This window comes from Amphiura filiformis, chromosome 8 (assembly GCF_039555335.1).
Source record: "Amphiura filiformis chromosome 8, Afil_fr2py, whole genome shotgun sequence".
NCBI classification, from domain to species: Eukaryota; Metazoa; Echinodermata; class Ophiuroidea; order Amphilepidida; family Amphiuridae; genus Amphiura; species Amphiura filiformis.
Window position 1 is genome coordinate 12,187,196 of NC_092635.1, and position 20,801 is coordinate 12,207,996.

The 20,801-nt window shown below is 36.8% G+C and overlaps 1 protein-coding gene across 3 annotated transcripts in view; it reads right to left on the reverse strand.

Annotated features, from left to right (window-relative positions):
• Positions 1 to 11,015: 11,015 nt before the first annotated feature.
• Positions 11,016 to 20,801, reverse strand: part of LOC140158624 (splicing factor 3B subunit 1-like) — a 45,954-nt gene continuing 36,168 nt past the window's right edge. For all 3 annotated transcript variants that reach the window (XM_072181785.1, XM_072181787.1, XM_072181786.1), the window contains 2 exons: positions 13,926 to 14,142; positions 11,016 to 13,121 (listed from right to left, as the gene is read on the reverse strand). In XM_072181785.1, the coding sequence (XP_072037886.1) occupies positions 12,963 to 13,121; positions 13,926 to 14,142 (376 nt within the window). In that variant the 3' untranslated portion in view covers positions 11,016 to 12,962. The remainder of the gene's footprint in view (positions 13,122 to 13,925; positions 14,143 to 20,801) is intronic.

The window sequence follows — 20,801 nt, forward strand, 5'->3', positions numbered from 1 at the left end:
AAAATGTGTTTTAGCCTATTTTTTTAGCTGTTATCAAGCACTATTATTCGATTTGTTTACAAGCGCCAAGCAACTGTCGTCTGGGAGAGTGATTGACATCTTTATTATTAGAGAAGAATGGAATCTGTATAGTTCATGAATATTCATGTAGTATTTACACAACCTGTATCCCAGCCATTTTTGCCTAGTTATCGTAATCGTTCATATAAGACGCCCATATGATCCATGGTGTTAAACTGATATTCAACAACTTTATATCTCTCGATCTTTGCGATCCGAAATATTGAATTTCAACTTTAGGCACATCTCTAGCAAGGTAATAAATACCTGTCACAAATAGAGGTCTTGAAATGTTACTTGCAACGTTAAAAATGTGAATAGAGAACAAATCGGGTTCAAACATGCTTCAAAAATATGAAGGTAATTGTCAACGCCTACTACCAGAATAGCCGGAAGAGGGCAGACTTCATAAGGGAGTGTTCATATATTTTAGTGGGGGACAAAGAATTTGGAACTTATTTCGGGAAATTTCCTGGGTTTTTGGTTTTGTTTTTTTATTTTTATCTTTCTGTTCGGGTGTTTCGGTTGGCACATTTTCGGGGCATTTTCATGCACTTTACAGGAGTTTTTCGTGGTTTCTCTGTAGCTGCCGTGTGTACTTTTCCCCACGTACAGGGTATAAATCCTGGGTATAAATAAATAAATGAATAATAACATATAAAAAAAAGAATCTGGAACTTCAACGTCAAAAAACAATACAAATTGTACCCTGCTAAAAATATCAACCCATATCCTCTCTGAGAATAAAAATAATAAGACTCCAACCTCACCTGCAAAAAAATATTTTTTCGGGGGATAATTTGGGATAAGTTCGGGCCTATTTTATTGCGACAATTTCCAAATTCTATAAGGTGAAATGTGTCGTGGGGATGTGCGGCAGATTTGGGGTGCATTTTCAGCCATTTAGTTTAGACTCTGTTGTATTTTTAGCCATGATTTTATTGACCCTCAGTGTCATGAAAATTAGGTTCAAGAAGGGTATTTTCAATAATTTTCTCGAAAAGTAAATATTTGCGAACACTTTCAGTCCAAAAGTTGATACAATTTTGGGTCTGCTCTTCTCTAACAGGGAGATTTAAAATCGTACCGTAAGTTTTTCGGAGTCACAGCCTCACATCCTTACCCAAACCAGCTTGAGAAGGTACCCCCGGGTGTGTGCAAATTTGTAATTTATAGGCCTACACTCGTTATTTAAGCCTAAAATCAAAGTGTTAATACCATTAACACTGCCATGGCCCGTTTTGTCGTGATGACTGGCTTCCAAAATGTAGGCCTATTTTAAATTATAAATCTGGTCCCGCTAGAGGTGTGTTTTTACCCGCGGAGGTCTCTCCTCGGGTTCGTGGATGTGCCACAGTTTTGGGGTAGGCCTACCTTTTCAACGACTATGATGGGTGGGTTTACAGCGAAGACCAACTTTTGGGCGCATTTTGGCAAAAGTGCCCTTAAAAAAGCGTCAAATTAGGCCAAATTTGGATGACTTTGATCCCCGCGGTACAAATGTTTTGAAGAGACCCGCCCGAGGTGTTTTTATTTAAAAAAATGGTCGGGCCTGCTAAAAACCCTCCCGGAATCAAGCATGGGTAGGCCTACCAAAATGCCTTGAGACCCCCCACCCAGCGCCGGGACCTACATGACATGATATTCTCCGCGAGTCCACCAGAAAATATAAAAATACAACATTTTGATAGGCCTACTATATTAGTCTGTATAAAGAGCTAGGCGTACCGGGATTTGCCGCCTCCAATGTTCATTTTGAACCATTAATATTTGAGCCACGGCGCTCGGGAATGTGAAAAGCGGGGGGGGGGCGGTAGGAGCAACAAATTATTCAGGACGATGCGTGAGATTTTACTCATTTTCCAGCTTTTTGCGTGAGATTTATTACGTAGGCGTGAGATTATACTACCTTGGCGTGAGACCGTGAGAAAGTGACCCAATGCGTGAGACTCACGGCCAATGCGTGAGAGTTGACAGCCCTGCTTGTAGGCCTACCGCGTATGTCTACCGTGATGACAGTAGCGTAGCTGCCGGGGGTGGGGCATTGCAAAATTGCCTATTTGGGCCCCCGCCCCCTAGTGCAAAAAAAAAAAAGAGGGAAAGGGGGGGAGAAAGAGGAAAAAAGAGAGGAGAGGGTGAGAGGAGGGGCAGAGAGATGGGGAATCCAAACGATATGCAATACAGCTCAATAGGCCTACCATATACGATTATGATAAGCCTGGCAAAATTGTCTATTTGGGCCCCTGCCCCAGTGGGAAATTTGGTGGATATTTGGGCCCCTCCCCATAGGGCCTACAGTCTTGCCACAAAAAAAAAAAATCCCAGCTACGCCGCTGCGTGATGATGTTGCAAAGTTGCGGAAGTTCATTCATAAATTTCCCATTTCCACTCGACAACAACAGACCAGCACGCAGCGCGCAGTAGCTAATCCCCGAGCTAATCAGAGACATGTGCGTTTCTCTTTCAACAGAAAATAATGTGACCATGTCACTGACACGATGTACGCTTCAAATAATTATGCTCTCGGCGTCAAAAGTATGATAATGGAAAATATTTATAATGAACACTCCCTTATTTAGCCACACCTTTCTCGTGTTGCCTGGTATATCAGCAAAATCCTACACTATCGCCTTCCCTTGGTAAAATCCCTGATAAAAACTCGTGATATTGAAATTGAATTTCAGCGCCAGAACTTCCGTCATTCTAGCATCATGGATGGATAGGCTATGCAGTGGCGCCGCTAGGGGGGGGCAGTATTTCCCCAATATTTTTCTTTCTCATCCAGTTTTTAGGCAAAATCCCCACAATTATGTAATTTTCCACTTTTTGCGGCAATTTCAAGTGCAATAAGTGCCCCGTCTCAAATTCACTTCCCCCCGGGCCCCATGCCCGGAAAAAAATTCTGGTTCCGCCACTACGGGTATGGCCATAGCTAGGGGGCGTCCCCCATTGCCCTTGGTTATGCTGGACGTATGAGAAATTTAGAGCTTGTTCAATTCCGCCAATTTTAGAAATTTTAAAGGTAGGCCTATATACAGTGTAGGCATGTATATAGACCCTCCCTCGGGTCCGTGGAGAACGACTGGTAATGTAGATTACATAGCATTAAAAATCAACCCAATACACGGAATCAGCGCTCAATGGACTTTCGCGTTCACTTATAATACGAGTATATTTCTATATTGCTGCATGGTTGACTGTGGTGGGTGTAATTAGTGGCGTCGATTTGTGGATGAAGAGGAATGGGGTTTTGGCATTGAAGAAAATAAGGGGGGGGGGGGAGTTGGCATTTTTTTTCATAGGGCATTACGTAATTATTTATTGTTACATTATCCAGAGATGGAACCGAACCGAGACTGGGGCCAGTCTAGCATGTATATAGCCTATAGAAAAACGGATCACAGTCAAATAAAATATAAAAATCGTAGGCCCAATAATTTTACTAATGGCATTTATTGAGCTGCTCACTTCTTGAAAATCCTATGGGTTAATATTGATATTATATAATTGAGCTCCTTGTCAAGCTCCTCAGTAGGCCTACACATAGGAGAGTGACTAACTGAGCTCCCGATATTTTCAGAAATGAAGGCCTGGCCTATTAAATGAATAATTAGGATTGAGGCAGCCTTTTGTTTCATTTTACAGAACTTTTTAATCCCCCAAAATTAGTGGGTTTTTTTAATGGGGAGTAGGCTTTTAAAACGAAATTCAAATTTGGCAATATTTTCCATTGCTTAATGAATTGATCTGCGTGAAAATGCCTAAACATGTGGCCAGAGCGGGATGACTGGTATAAAAATCTTAACTTGTGAGAAAGGATGTAGGCCTATGGGGTTGTATGAGGCTGTGGATCACGAAATGCCCCTTTAATGTGTGCTAGGTAAAGTCATTCTTCCTTTCGACCTGCCAAAATTTAATTTTATTCCCTCCCCCGGCCCCGGCTTGCCAAAAAATTGCTTTCTCGAAAGGCTGTGCAATCAGTACCGGTATTAGCCTACTAATTATAAGCCAAAATTTCCAAGCGACTCGCTAAAAATCGCTTGCCTCCCGTCTCAACCAGCCGAAAATCGCTTGTCCGCACCCCCTGGACTGCCAAATTTTGTGGCCCCTCCCCTTGGCCTGCCAAAATGCCCCATCCCTTTGCATATAGCCTATATATAGGCATATGCCAATTTTTTGGGATCCCCAATGTCCATACCCATACCCATACCTTAAATGGATTTCTAAATATCTACCTGTTGCAAGCGCAGCATTGGCGCTGGATTTTAAGCTAGAAAATACCTAAATATTTTAAAATCCAAACTCAACCAACACCACTTGCCCTCAACAACACCACTTGGCAAATACAGCCCGTCGTAACAATGTCGTACGTAAACATGTGTTTTAAAAAGAAATGAGAGTGTCACTTCTGTCCAAAAATTTCGAATTTTGGCCTTGAGCAGCGACAATCAGAGGTAAGAAAAACACAGTATGACGCAGCTTGAAATATAGAATCACTATATCAATTTTGAAGTTTGTACTTCAAAGCACAAGCCGAAACGAGGTGAAATGGTTCGAAAAAAATTGATTTCGCTGTATCTTTTTATCGCGAAACTAGACAATTTGGCAGCAGCGAGTCGGAAAAATAGCAAATATCTCAATTTTCTGCTATCGAAATGAAAATTTAAATAGCACCTGCATGCAGAAGAGGGTTTATAGAAATAATGTAGGTCAGAATTTTGTCTATGAAATCTTGCACGGAATTATTATTACTGGTTACAAAACGACATACAAGTGGAGGCCATTTTACTTCAAATTCGGCCAACATTTTAAGCTTACATAAAAAATCGAGACAACCAATATCAAGAATGAATATGCACATTCTTTTATTGACTTGTTTGTAATGTGCGTCGAAGTTCCCAACAAAATCGCCACTTCCAATGAGAAATTATGGCCGTGTTCCCAAAAATCTTGATGCTCCGGATATTGAAAAAATTTGAAATGTTTGAAAAGTACATTTCATTTTGAGCTAAGTGGAAAATTTAAGCATAATAATGACCCTTACACTTTCAGCTTTTAGACGTAGTTTGCGTTTTCTCTCTCGATATTTATTTCCAGAAATAGATAAGTTTAAAGGGGGCTACGTGCATCCCATTTTGCTTCTGAAAATGGCAAAATTGTGTATAACCTTAAAAAGTTGCTGTACACAAATTGGTTAACATAAAAGGACATTTCGTGATCCACAGCCTATATCCCCCACTTTTATATAAAACAAAAATGGTTGAGATTTTTATACCATCAGAAACCTCTGGCTAGGTGTTTTTGTGTAAAAAATATCATCAAATTTGTATTTATATTATGTTAAAGGAGTATTTGTGATTCTATCATCTCTTTTTATGACATTTTTGGTAGATATCCACAAAAAGCTTATTCCCTAAATGTCAGTTGATTCCGATTTTGTGAGTTTTACCTAGACCTGGGTGGCAAATAATAATACTTTTAATGTGCAACATCGCAGACTAGTGTTGTTTTTCCTAGAACTGGTTGACAAATAATAATATTTTTAAATGTGTGACATTACAGCACAGATGTGATTACAGACTAGCGTTGATTTTCCTACACCTGGCTGACAAATAATAATACTTTTAATGTGTGACATTACAGACTAGTATTGTTTTACCTAGACCTGGGTGGCAAATAATAATACTTTTAATGTGTAACATCGCATACTAGTGTTGTTTTTCCTAGAACTGGTTGGCTAATAAAAATACATATATTTTAATGTGTAACATAACAGACTAGTGTTGTGTTTCCTAATCCTGGTTGACCAATAAAAATAATTTAAATATGTAATACTACAGACTATAGTGTTGTTTTTCCTAGACCTGGGTGACCAATAAAAGATAATTTAAAATGTAACACCACAGACAAGTGCTGTTTTTCCTGGTTGACCAATAAAAATATTTAAAATATGTATCATCGCAGACTAGTGCTGTTTTTCCTAGAACCGGTCAACCAATAAAAATAAGTTTAAAATGTAACACCACATATTTCTCTTCTTTCCCTGTACATTTCTAACGGTTCAATTTTGTTTTTGTTTTTTCTACGCATATCAGTCACACATATTGCTTCAATTAAAATTCCGAATTGATGGAAAATTATTACTGACTGTATATTATTAATTCTATTTATATTTTGTTGAAGCTCTAAATCGAGAAATAAAAATATTATTTGATTAGAGCAATGTATTGTGGGATACCATGATTTCGGGTAAGTCAATCTGTGTTAAACGTTTCAATGTGCTCAGTTACTTTATTAGAGCTGGTTAATCAATAACAATAATTATTAAGGATAATTAAACTTCTTTAAGCATAATTAAGGTCTATGGCTTACTCTGATGACGACAATACAATTCACTTTGCACTTGCACAACTATTTTTCGTCAGGGGGGGGGGGGACTGGCCGTCCCACTTTAAATGTGTAGAATGTGAGGGCTGTAAGGAGGGCCGCTGAAAGGCGCGTTAAAAATGAAAGACTTACTAAGTCTTTTATAGATTTGATTGACCAATTAATATATTAATATGTAACATTGCAGAACAGTTTTGTTTTTTCTAGACCTGCATGACTAATTACAATAATTTTAATGTATATATATCATATTAATGTTGTTTTTTATGGATCGTACAATTCGTACGTAATCATATCTCAGACGATTCGTTAAAGGGCATATACAGACCGTGGTATCCAGCGTTTATTATCATTCACTACATCACCTTTTATAAATATTGCTCTTTTTTCTTCTTTTTTTTTTCTTTTTATGTTTTTAAGTTTGTTTTGCTTTGTTTGAACAAATTATGCATGCAATAAGACCAGGGTATAACGTTACAGACTATATTTAAAAATCGACGAATTTGTCTTTGCCATAAACATATTTACACAAATTAACCAACACGAGGAAGACAGCTCGGTCGGCATAATATAAAACATGCCAAACTCGGACATGCAAAAGATTTCGTCTTTGTACATATCTCAATTCTCCATTATTTCCTAAGTAATTTTGGTTGTAAAATCACATAAAGTCGTGACCTTTTAAGAAATAATTGATGAAGCTTGCCGTGTACTCTTTGTTGACGGATTGCACGTATAGACTATGAATCTATTGTAAGCTTACGTTTTGTAAGAGTAATAAAATTGTAGTTAATTGATGAAGATTGACTAAGTACTCATTAATGATTTATTGCGCGTGTTATTTTACTCCTTAGTAGGTTATTGCGTGTGGAATTGTGATGCCAATGTTGGTTTCAAGGGGTACATGACATTCGACATTCTTCTTGTTTTTGTCTTATTTTGTCTGGCATTTTCATTATTCTTCTATCAGGAAAATTAATTGAATAAAGAAGCAATCAAACAAAGATTCACGTGTCTAATTAGCTATATCTCGGTCGGCTGTCAGCAGGGTCGCTGAGATGTGTACCGGGCGCCACAATCCCTAGACACGCCCGGTAGACACGCCACTGAACACATCTTGCTGGTCATGCTTGATGTTAAAAAGTTGCTGTACACAAATTGGTTAACATAAAAGGACATTTCGTGATCCACAGCCTATACCCCACTTTTATATAAAACAAAAATGGTTGAGATTTTTATACCATCAGAAACCTCTGGCTAGGTGTTTTTGTGTAAATAATATCATCAAATTTGTATTTATATTATGTTAAAGGAGTATTTGTGATTCTATCATCTCTTTTTATGACATTTTTTGTAGATATCCACAAAAAGCTTATTCCCTAAATGTCAGTTGATTCCGATTTTGTGAGTTTTACCTAGACCTGGGTGGCAAATAATAATACTTTTAATGTGCAACATCGCAGACTAGTGTTGTTTTTCCTAGAACTGGTTGACAAATAATAATATTTTTAAATGTGTGACATTACAGCACAGATGTGATTACAGACTAGCGTTGATTTTCCTACACCTGGCTGACAAATAATAATACTTTTAATGTGTGACATTACAGACTAGTATTGTTTTACCTAGACCTGGGTGGCAAATAATAATACTTTTAATGTGTAACATCGCATACTAGTGTTGTTTTTCCTAGAACTGGTTGGCTAATAAAAATACATATATTTTAATGTGTAACATAACAGACTAGTGTTGTGTTTCCTAATCCTGGTTGACCAATAAAAATAATTTAAATATGTAATACTACAGACTATAGTGTTGTTTTTCCTAGACCTGGGTGACCAATAAAAGATAATTTAAAAATGTAACACCACAGACAAGTGCTGTTTTTCCTGGTTGACCAATAAAAATATTTAAAATATGTATCATCGCAGACTAGTGCTGTTTTTCCTAGAACCGGTCAACCAATAAAAATAAGTTTAAAATGTAACACCACATATTTCTCTTCTTTCCCTGTACATTTCTAACGGTTCAATTTTGTTTTTGTTTTTTCTACGCATATCAGTCACACATATTGCTTCAATTAAAATTCCGAATTGATGGAAAATTATTACTGACTGTATATTATTAATTCTATTTATATTTTGTTGAAGCTCTAAATCGAGAAATAAAAATATTATTTGATTAGAGCAATGTATTGTGGGATACCATGATTTCGGGTAAGTCAATCTGTGTTAAACGTTTCAATGTGCTCAGTTACTTTTATTAGAGCTGGTTAATCAATAACAATAATTATTAAGGATAATTATACTTCTTTAAGCATAATTAAGGTTTATGGCTTACTCTGATGACGACAATACAATTCACTTTGCACTTGCACAACTACTTTTCGTCGGGGGGGAGGGGACTGGCCGTCCCACTTTAAATGTGTAGACTGTGAGGGCTGTAAGGAGGGCCGCTGAAAGGCGCGTTAAAAATGAAAGACTTACTAAGTGTTTTTTTTGGTTGACCAATTAATATATTAATATGTAACATTGCAGAACAGTTTTGTTTTTTCTGGACCTGCATGACTAATTACAATAATTTTAATGTATATATATCATATTAATGTTGTTTTTTATGGATCGTACAATTCGTACGTAATCATATCTCAGACGATTCGTTAAAGGGGATATACAGACCGTGGTATCCAGCGTTTATTATCATTCACTACATCACTTTTTATAAATATTGCTTTTTTTTTTTGCAAAAGATTTAGTCTTTGTACATATCTCAATTCTCCATTATTTCCTAAGTAATTTTGGTTGTAAAATCACGTAAAGTCGTGACCTTTTAAGAAATAATTGATGAAGCTTGCCGAGTACTCTTTGTTGACGGATTGCACGTACAGACTATGAATCTATTGTAAGCTTACGTTTTGTAAGAGTCATAAAATTGTAGTTAATTGATGACGATTGACTAAGTACTCATTAATGATTTATTGCGCGTGTTATTTTACTCCTTAGTAGGTTATTGCGTGTGGAATTGTGATGCCAATGTTGGTTTCAAGAGGTACATGAGATTCGTCATTCTTCTTGTTTTTGTCTGGCATTTTCATTATTCTTTTATCAGAAAAATTAATTAAATAAAGAAGCAATCAAACAAAGATTCACGTGTCTTAGCTATATCTCGGTCGGCTGTCAGCAGGGTCGTTGAGATGTGTACCGGACGCCACAATTCCTAGACACGCCACTGAACATATCTTGCTGGTCATGCTTGATGTTAAAAAGTTGCTGTATACAAATTGGTTTAAAAGGACCTTTCGTGATCCACAGCCTATATATTCCCCCACTTTTATATAAAACAAAAATGGTTGAGATTTTTATACCATCGGAAACTTCTGGCTAGATGTTTTGAGGGAAAAAATATCGACAAATTTGTATTCTGTTCAAGGAGTATTTGTGATTCTATCATCTCTTATGACATTTTCGGTAGATATCCATGAAAAGCTTATTCCCTAAATGTCAGTTAATTCCGATTTTGCGAGTTTTTACGCATGTGTATTACACTGCTCCATTTTAAGCCACTGTGATGTAATTTCATTCTGTTAACCAGAACGTAAATCGAATTTGACGATTTTTCTTTTGGCAAACTAAATCTTCAAGAAATTTTTGGACATTATGTAGCCAGAGGTTTCCAGCTATAAAAATGCCAACTTTTTTTTTTATAGAAAAGTGTGACGGGGATGAGGCTATAGATACGGCATACGCAAAAATCAAAAATCAAAATGAAATTTTGGGAATAAGCTTTTTGTTGATATCTACTGAAAGTTAACATACCATGAAGAGGACGTTAGAATCACACAATACACCTTGAATGAAATAATGGCACATGGCAAAAACCTATTGAGGTTTGAAAAGGGAAATGAAATTTCATTCACTTTTCTTTTTTTTGACCAATTCAATCAGATGACATTAATATCTTGTGGACGTATTATAAACTGAGCTCAAAAAGAAACTTATAATTTTTTACAACTTGTGAATCACGAGGTCATATCCTAAAATAGTGTCAATCAAAATGAACCAAAATTACACACAGGATTACTTTAATACTCTTCTCAAAACACATGTCAGTAACCAAGCAGTTGTCCAACTGACACCAACAGCAAAATGCACTGTCATGTGACAGCTTCCTGGACTTCCTCCACTTTCACGCCCAACATTTGGCACCCAGCACAAAAAATCTGTGAGAATGCACACAAGATCCTTGCACAGATGATAAAACGGTGCTGCTTTCTGCTTTTCATACACTTTTTCATGAAACAGGGCTGGGCTGTGAATGTGGTCCAGGAAGCTGTTCCATGTCAGTGCATTTTGTTGTTGTGTCAGTTGGATAACTGCTTGGTTACTGACATGTGTTAAGAGTAGAGTATTGAAGTAAACTTGTGTGTAATTTTGGTTCAATTTGATGGACAGGATTTCAAGATATGACCTTGTGAAAAATTATAAGTTTCTTTTTGAGCTCAGTTTATTATCAATGTTGTTATGACCTTTTGAAGACTAATGAAAATGACACCAGGTTAACACAAAAGCTTAGACATTTGTACACTAAAACTTTATTCTCATCTTCAGTGAATTCATTGTTATATTGGGAATGTGTGCTGCACAATAACATAAATTTACTTTTTATCATGCACTGACAACAGGAACCTAAGACCTTGACTTCATGTCAATGGGCTATTCCACAAGGTCTAACATCGTTGGCCAGGCCAACTGGCCAGTTTTGTGCAGTAACTAAATACCATCAATTAACATTTTTTTACTAAGATTTGGGTAGGTAACCTTGTCCTTACATATCACAATGTTCTTTTAAACTGGTCAGGACCTTGGCGAGTTACACTTTTATTATCATGGATTAAGTTATGCTTGTGTAACATTTTATGAATAAATCCAGATTTGCTATTAACTCTTTTTATCTACATCCCCTGTTTGTGAGATTAAGGTCATGTCTTCCATTGGGGTGTATGGATTACAACTGGAATATCCCATTCAGGATATGAACCTGTTTATTGGTGTGATACTTAATACTTCTGAAATGAGCCTGTAATATTCAATATAGCTTTTTTTTTACTTTGACTGCAAATCTGTATTGGGATTTCCCGATCTTCATATTGGCCTGTTTAAAGCAATATTACCAACTTCAACTCATCAGAAGTCAACCTTGCCCCTAGCAGAGCTGCCAACTGTTACGTTACATATGTATTAATGTTAGTGGAGGTTGGACAGGAAAAATCAGTATTTATGAACAAAATATGTACTTCTATAAGATTTTTTTTCCTACAAGATTGTTCTACAGTTCTGTTATAGTCTTATGAGGAAAAGTAATTGCAATGAAGGAAACCAAAAGGAATGGAAACCTCTCCAGAGACTTTGCTCCTACATGTATATAGCTAGTATTCCCCAAAGGCATATAAATTAAATTAACAGAAATTACAATATTAAATTTGGGAAGCAACTAGAATTTTGCAGTAGGAATTTACTTTTCACCAAATTCACCACATGATTTATTATGCCTTTATGGGATACACTAAAGTATGCTTTATAAATTGCACCTGTTCAACTAACTGTTTGATAAATATTTATACTTGGAGCAAAAAGGAAGCGCTTACAACACAACGACAAAATGAATACTTCAACAACTTATAATTGATGCCAAGCTATTTTGGAAATTGGATTAAATCAGGACAGTACAACATTGTATGCCAGTACTGTGCAGCACTTTACAACAGAGTAATATAAGCATTCCAATGCAAAAATATATGATTATCAACATATCACTGTTAAATTACATTGATTGAAGCAATTACACTACATCGACAATTCAATTAAGCAGAATCATGACACAGGAGCACAGAATCATTTGTACCGGTACAAGCAATATCTTCTTTGAAGATATCCCTGCAGCTGTTGGAGGATAAAATTCAATGTCCATCTTTTGAAATCCAATAACATCTAATTCACATGCACCTGTTAAGATGTTAAAATTCAATGTCCAATAATCCAATAATTTCTAAGAAAAGTGGACCTCTTGCAGTGTGCAAGTTCTGAAAAGATATAATTATATTAAAAATGGCAATTGTGACGTAAGATTTTGAAAACCAACTGTCAGTCTGCCACATGTATTTAATTTTGCAGCACACAATGAGTGTGTGGAATTTAACTGAAGGCTGACTCAAAACAGGCCTTAATTATGCTGCCCTCTAAGCAGATAAAAGAATGCTCTTTTTAAACAGAGTATGCTGAACATGTATCACTAGCCCATGGCCGCATGTTTAAAAGGGAAAAGTACAATATTTATGACAAAAAGCAGCTAATGCTTTGTGATCTTCACTTGAAATCAGATGATTAATATTGAAACAAATCAAACACAATGGCTGCCGTATATGATACAGTGCAACTTAAAAAATATGTAATCTTATGCAACAACATTACAAAGTCTCTTCACAGAAAAAACAAAAGAGAAAAACGATTGTCCATCCACTATAAGAAATATTCCAGTTCATATCTGACATATTGGTTCTTTTCATCATTGGTGACTCTTGGGTAGCCTGCAACAAGTGCATCTTGGGCTCCTATGTACAATGTGTTGTAGATCTTCCAATAGACATCCCTCACTTTCCTTGCTGGATGAAACAATCCCTAATGCAGAAAAGATGAAGAGTAGACAGAATATGTTAGTCAATGAATGATTCACAAGATACATTTTTTGTTTTCAAAGAAAATTAATTTCGCTAAGATTAATGTTGAGTATCACATGGTTTGATGTAGCTGTGTGTCTCGCATACACACGAGTACCAAATGATGCTTAATAAATAATGCAATATTATTCAGCTTTAGCCCCAAAGTGACCCAATCGCAATAAAGCATGGTGCATTGAATTTCTGCAAATATATGTTGTCACTCTATTTTTCAACAAAACTCCTCCAAATAATACTTACTAACGACATCAGATTTACTGATTACTATTAAATCCAATTATTTTAGAACAAAAATGTGACACGATCAAGGGAAATGAGTCGGATGTCGCTAATATTGATTTTGAGATATTGGCAAAGAAAGTGTTGAAATTCTTTTGTTTTATATTGTTTTCAGCGATTGATCAAGTGACGTAACTTCGCAAAGAGAAGTCGTATCAACATGGGGTTTTCAGTTTCTGAAAGGTCCAAATGTCCTCTTTAGAAATATATGTCTCATTCCCCTTGATCATGTCACAAATGTGTATTTTCTCTTTAATCTCTGCACATATGTGTACTATTTGCATTTATTAGATTGCTTGTCGCAATGAAATATACCACAACGACGCTTTTCTTGTGGATGATGTTGTTTGCTTTACTATATGATGAGAAAGATATTTTCATCTCCCCCCCCCCTCTTGTTTCAATGAATATTGTCAATACAATGTTAATATTTAACACACAAACATATAAAATTAAAGCATCTCACCTGTAATGTGTAATGCATCATTTTGTTGGGACCAATGCCTACTCTAAGCCCTTCTATGGCATCCATTACAGCTTGTATGACATGAGGGGATGTCTCAAATATGTTAGGCCACACAAAGTTCAAGAGATGTATGAGTGCATCTTCACAACCAAAACCAAATACTCCTAGTGACATGTGTTTGATAGCTGCACATGCTGTCTGTCTATGGACAAGATCTCTGCAGGTGGAAAAAAGGAAGTAATTGTTAGAATGATGCGACGGTGGTATTTTAATAACACACAGTTGTGTTTCAAATATGAAAGGAATGCATTTCATTTTCTAGATGGTTTGATAACATGATGCAAGGCCATGTTATAGGCCAATAGTATTAGCTATAACCCTAACATTTCTCATAACAAGCTGATTTTTTCAGGATAGGTCCAGGAACATGTGTAGAATCAAATTCCAAAAGTCCCCAAAAATCCCCTTGTGCTTCCTTCAAAATCCAAGATGGCGTCCAAAATGGCCACCATTTTCAGTTTTATCATAACTTTGCCCCAGACATGTTAAAATCACAAACAAAGAACCTAAATATATGTTTTGAGGTACAAGGAATGTTTTAAAACATTTGCAAGAGGTTTCAATAATCCTAAGTAGCCAAAATCAAGATGGCGTCCAAAATGGCCGCCATTTTCAGTTTTTATCATAACTTTGCCCCCAGACATGTTAAATCACAAACAAAGCATCTAAATATATATTTTGAGGTACAAGGAATGTTTTAAAAACATTTGCAAAAGGTTTCAATGATCCTAAGTAGCCAAATTCCAATATGGTGGACAAAATGGCCGCCTTTTTAGTAAGTAAAATTAGTTTTCAACCAGACATGTGTTTAAGATGTGTTAATTGGCATTGGAGAAAGTTCAAAACTCATGATTTGTAAGCAGACTTGTAATGCACATCATCCAAAATCACTGCCATTATTACCATCATTATTTTACAATATTGATTCAGTGCTTTTAACATGTGTACAATACAATAGTTACCATTATTTTCTATTTGCCTCCAAAAGAGCTGAGCTCATGCCAAGATGGCTTAAGCCTATGTTCACATCGGTATCCCCGTGATGTAATGCAATCAAATGGTACACCTTAAACTTGATCAACTTGCACTGTGTTTTCGGCATTAATGTTCTTCAATGCTGGTTCGGTCTCCTCCTCATTGTCCCCAACTAGTACAGGTGCTGTGTTGCTGCAAGACTGACCACAGCATTTACTGCACATCAATGTACAGAAGAGTCTCAAGTTTCTTGCAGCTGCATGTCATGTTGTTGCAGCCATCTTGTTTGCATCCACATGATATCATGTTGAGCAATGTGTCTGGTGCAACAGCGAGTTCTGTTTCTACTGGAACAAGAATTCCATCTTGTGATCTCCATCCCCAGTCAGTTGGACTTAGGTTGTTCCCCGTCCATTCTTGAACCGTGAGAAAAGTGCCATATCCATCAAATACAACAATCGGGTGTGCTCCATAATGCTTTAGCATGTGTGATGTGTAATTCTGACATATACCTGCATAGGTGGAGGGATGTGGCCAAATGGCATGTCGAAGTAGGTAACCACCATCTACTACAAAGAGACAATTCTCTGACAGCTTGGAATGCTCAGTGAACGATTTCAACAGAAGGCCCATGGAACTCTTTGGCGATTTACGCATAAGGTCATCTTCAAAGAGAGAAGGTGGCTGCGGACCTAGTTCGTACGTAAAGAACGACGCTATCTCAGAGCTGTTGTTCAGTACACATGTGATTCTATTAAATAATAGAGTCGGATTCACTTCTACTTGTTGTCCCCTAACTCGCACCATCTTGTCCTTTGCTCCAATCATAGTAACCTTGTCATTTCGGGCGTAAGGCAATGTTTGTAAACTTCGTACCCGCAATTTCTATTGCTGCCTTCGTGCCAACTTCCACCGGTCCATACCCAGCAAAGGGGGATGTGCCTTCAACCAACCAACAAAAACTTTATATGATCCCTTATGTTCCCGTATGAACACCCGTGAACTGCTCTAAAGCATCATAATCTGGGGCACATCGAGAAAGTGTGTGGACTCACTTGGTTAATGTACTGTCTGTGATGCCGCGACCATGTGTCATTCCCCCTGATGTCTTCAAAGTCCACAACAAAAAACTGCTCAATGGTTTGGTCAGAGAAGTTTCCACCCCAGAAAAAATCTAGACGTCGGATGGTGAAATATCCCTTGTCTGTGAACAGTTGGTACTCATCTGGGGGCATGTTTTTCCCCAAAGACTCCATCTGTTGTAAATACAACCTTGCAGATTTGGCATAGTGGAGATGCCCTGCAGCGTAGAAGTGAGGCATCATCTCTCTTATGCAGTAGAGGTGGAGCTTCCAATTCCCTGTTCGTTCAGCTCTAATGAAATGCCGAATAAGGGCCACCTGTCTGATGTATTGCACCCACAGCTTCCCAATTCTGCTTTCACCTGCTTTGATGTCTCTTCACGCTATTACAGGCTGTGACACAGTCTCAGCCATTTATCGTCGAGGAAAGCGCAAACCCCGAACAAGAAACATGAATATGACTTGTTAGATACCTTTACAAATGCCAGCAGCATGCATGATGAGGTACAGAGAGCAGGGGAGAGCTTCATCCTGAAGATGTATGGGGTTAGCAATGGTTCATTGAATGAATACCGCCACACTGTATACAAACGGGCAATTGGTCGCAGTTCCCTTAGCTCTTCATTTGAGCTCGCGAGTTTACCCCCAACTTTAGACTATGGACTTTCAATTTTAAACAGGATTTTGAACGGGCAAAGTCCCTAACACTCACACTGTCAATCATACTTGTTTATCAATCAAATTTAACCGCAAGCAAATACAAGACGCGTTCATGCAATTACACAACACAAAGGCGGGGTAGGCCACATACTTGTGTACCATGTAGTTATTAATGGTAATGACAGGTACCCGGAGGATTTAAACCATAACGAGATCGGGGTGACCAATCACAAGCCAGATCCATTTAAAGATGCATTACATCATGGCCAATTTTAGTAGGCCAGATTTCCGACAATCTCATCCATAGAAGCTCATAGACAGCCGTGTTAAGCATGAAAACCACAATCCAAAGTCAGTAGTCCACTTGGGAAGCTAACAAACAGAGGGAGTAGGGTGACTGAAAAGAACATATGTGAAAATCTATCAATTGTGCACACATTAATTAAATCAGAGTTTTAAGCTTAAATACAATATCCAGAGTATGCACAATGGGCAAGTGGACTACGGGGTAGTCTACCCCAACTTGTGCTGCTGCAAAACAGCACTCATTCCGCACTTTCCTCACGGTTCAAGAATGGATGGGGAACAACCTAAGTCCAACTGACTGGGGATGGAGATCACAAGATGGAATTCTTGTTCAAGTAGAAACAGAACTCGCTGTTGCACCAGACACATTGCTCAACATGGTATCATGTGGATGCAAACAAGATGCAACAACATGACATGCAGCTGCAAGAAACTTGAGACTCTTCTGTACATTGATGTGCAGCAAATGCTGTGGTCAGTCTTGCAGCAACACAGCACCTGTATTAGTTGGGGACAATGAGGAGGAGACCAAACCAACATTGCAGAACATTAATGCAGAAGACACAGTGCAAGTTGATTAAGTTTAAGGTATAATACCATTTGATTGCATTACATCACATGTATACCGATGTGAACATAGGCTTAAGTCATCTTGGCATGAGCTCAGCTACAACCCGGGAAATTAATAGTTGGCACACATGCACTAAACAATGGAAATGCGAGCCCTATTAAAATTGGGGAGGCGAGGAAAACATGCATACAATACATGTGTTGTACAGACTCCCCCCTATATCTCATCCTTCCCCACTCCCCATCATTCAATGTTGGAGGGTCTCATGGACCTGTTGACAACATGGCTTGGTCCAACATTGAATTGGGGAGCGGGGCAGAGATATACCAAAAGACAGGCAAACTGTGCCAACCTTTTTTTCCTGGGTTGTCCGAGTCAAATCCTAAATATTGCATCTGTTTTCCGCTTTTACTCAATAACTTTGCAACGGAATGTTGAATTATCTTCATATTTCACACAAAAACATATAAGTGATAGGGCTTTACGATAAATAAAAAAATTGAAAAAATGTATTTGTTTCTTTAGGGAGTGGTCATTAAAAACATCGCTAATGCGTGGTTTTGCGTCTTGGCTTGGGTCTGAATTACGCGAAAACTGACAAAAAAAGAAAGAATGATTTTTAAATGCAGTATTACATCGAATTGCTTCTAATTCAAATGATAAATAAAAAGAACTGAATGAGCAATTTTCAATTAGCTATTATTACATCAAATTAATGTAATTGCACCCGTATCATAGATAGGGCAATTTTATGTATGTTTATATAAAAACATCATCAGTGCGGAAATTACGATGATATTTGTACAGTGCCGTAAAATATAGGTAGACATACAGAAAAAAAGACGGACATTGGCTTATGACAAATATAATATGATGAAGAATATTGTAAAATAAAAATGAGAAAGAAATCTAAATACATTCAGGGGCTCGAACCCGTGTTCCACTGCGCCTGAGGCAGATGCCGTATCAATTGCGCCACAGAGCTGTGTAACTTCAACAGGCTTAAACTATAATATAATGCTATTCAAGATGCATGTATATAAATATCTACGCTCGTCACGGTATACAGTCCAAAAATTACTTTTTACGGCATTTGTTTCATTAACTGAATATTTATCATATAGCAGGTGTTGGCTGACATTGTGCTTCACATTTAGTTCAGTTTTGTCCGGGATAAATGACTACGGGACAAAATCGGACGGTATACACGCTTTAAAGAGTAAAGAATTTTAATATAATATTACTTTCTTTTTTATTTATACAAACGTGTACATCGTTCGTTTTTTTTCCCAAAGTCATTTTACCCCGGCCCAAAACTGAAATAAATGTGGAGCATAATGTCAGCCAACACCTGCTATATGATAAATATTCAGTTAATGAAACAAATGCCGTAAAAAAGTAATTTTTTGGACTGTATACCGTATGTAGAGCGATATTTGTATACATGCATCTTGAATAGCATTATATTATAGTTTAAGCCTGTTGAAGTTACACAGCTCTGTGGTTCAATGGATACGCATCTGCCACAGGCGATTGGAACACGGGTTCGAGCCCCTGAATATATTTAGATTTCTTTTTTCTTTTCTTTTTGTTATTATTTTACAATATCCTTCATCATATTATATTCATCATTCTATTAATTTTTGCCAATGTCCGTCCTTCTTTTTTTTCTTTTTTTTTACCTTTATTTTACGGCACTGTACAAATATCACCATAATTGCAGCACCAAGTTGTTTGTCAAAATGGAAACTCGGATGGCTTTCAAAACAGAGCATCACGTGTCCACGGCCATGATGCTTGAACTAAAAAAGTTTGAAATTGCCAATCACAATGCCTAATATGGCCATTATATACCATGAGAGATTTTTCAATTCAGAAAAAATATTTGAACCGTTTTTACGAAAATGTGAATTTTAAGGTGTTACAATCTTATTCGGAAACAAGTTTCATTCCTTCAGGTTGCATGAGATATGATGTGCATATAAATGGTAAAAAAATGATGCTTTTATAGCACTTAGGAGAAAGTCATATTTTCAAATTACTGCAGATATACAGTTTTGTTGGTTGCGTAGGCCTATACATTTTTAAACATTGAATATTAGAAAAGGATTTATTGATTATCGATAATCGATAATAATTGATTATCGATAATATTTTTGATTAATTTTAATTTTTGCATATTGAAACGAATATGGGGATTAATCCATGAACATTTGGTGGCCATATGCTTAATGCTTTATATTTTATAAGCCAAAATATGAAATTAGATGCATTTTTGGAAGAATTATCATAGCTTTAAACTACGAAAATAATCGGCAATCATATAATATTCTTTTGACTTATTCCTTATTTCACAATATTTTTATCAATATGAACTTTACATATTGATATGAATGTGAGGATTACTCCCTGAAAATTTGGTGCTCATACCTTTTATGGTTTTTATTTTATAAACCAAAATATGAAGTTAGATGCATATTTTGGACGAGTTATCATAGCTTTAAACTTCGAAAATAATCGACAATTATATAATATTCGTTTGACTTATACCTTATTTCACAATATTTTTTGTTTATATTAATTTCATATATTTATATGAATGTGAGGATTATTTCCTGAAAATTTGGTGGCCATACATTTAACGGTTTTTATTTTACAAGCCAAAATATGAAATTAGATGCATATTTTTGGAATTGATTCGACAACCCGGAAATTAATAGTTGGCACACATGCACTAAACAATGGAAATGCGAGCCCTATTAAAATTGGGGAGGCGAGGAAAACATGCATACAATACATGTGTTGTACAGACTCCCCCCTATATCTCATCCTTCCCCACTCCCCATCATTCAATGTTGGAGGGTCTCATGGACCTGTTGACAACATGGCTTGGTCCAACATTGAATTGGGGGAGCGGGGGCAGAGATATACCAAAAGACAGGCAAACTGTGCCAACCTTTTTTTCCTGGGTTGTCCGAGTCAAATCCTAAATATTGCATCTGTTTTCCGCTTTTTACTCAATAACTTTGCAACGGAATGTTGAATTATCTTCATATTTCACACAAAAACATATAAGTGATAGGGCTTTACGATAAATAAAAAAATTGAAAAAATGTATTTGTTTCTTTAGGGAGTGGTCATTAAAAACATCGCTAATGCGTGGTTTTAAGCGTCTTGGCTTGGGTCTGAATTACGCGAAAACTGACAAAAAAAGAAAGAATG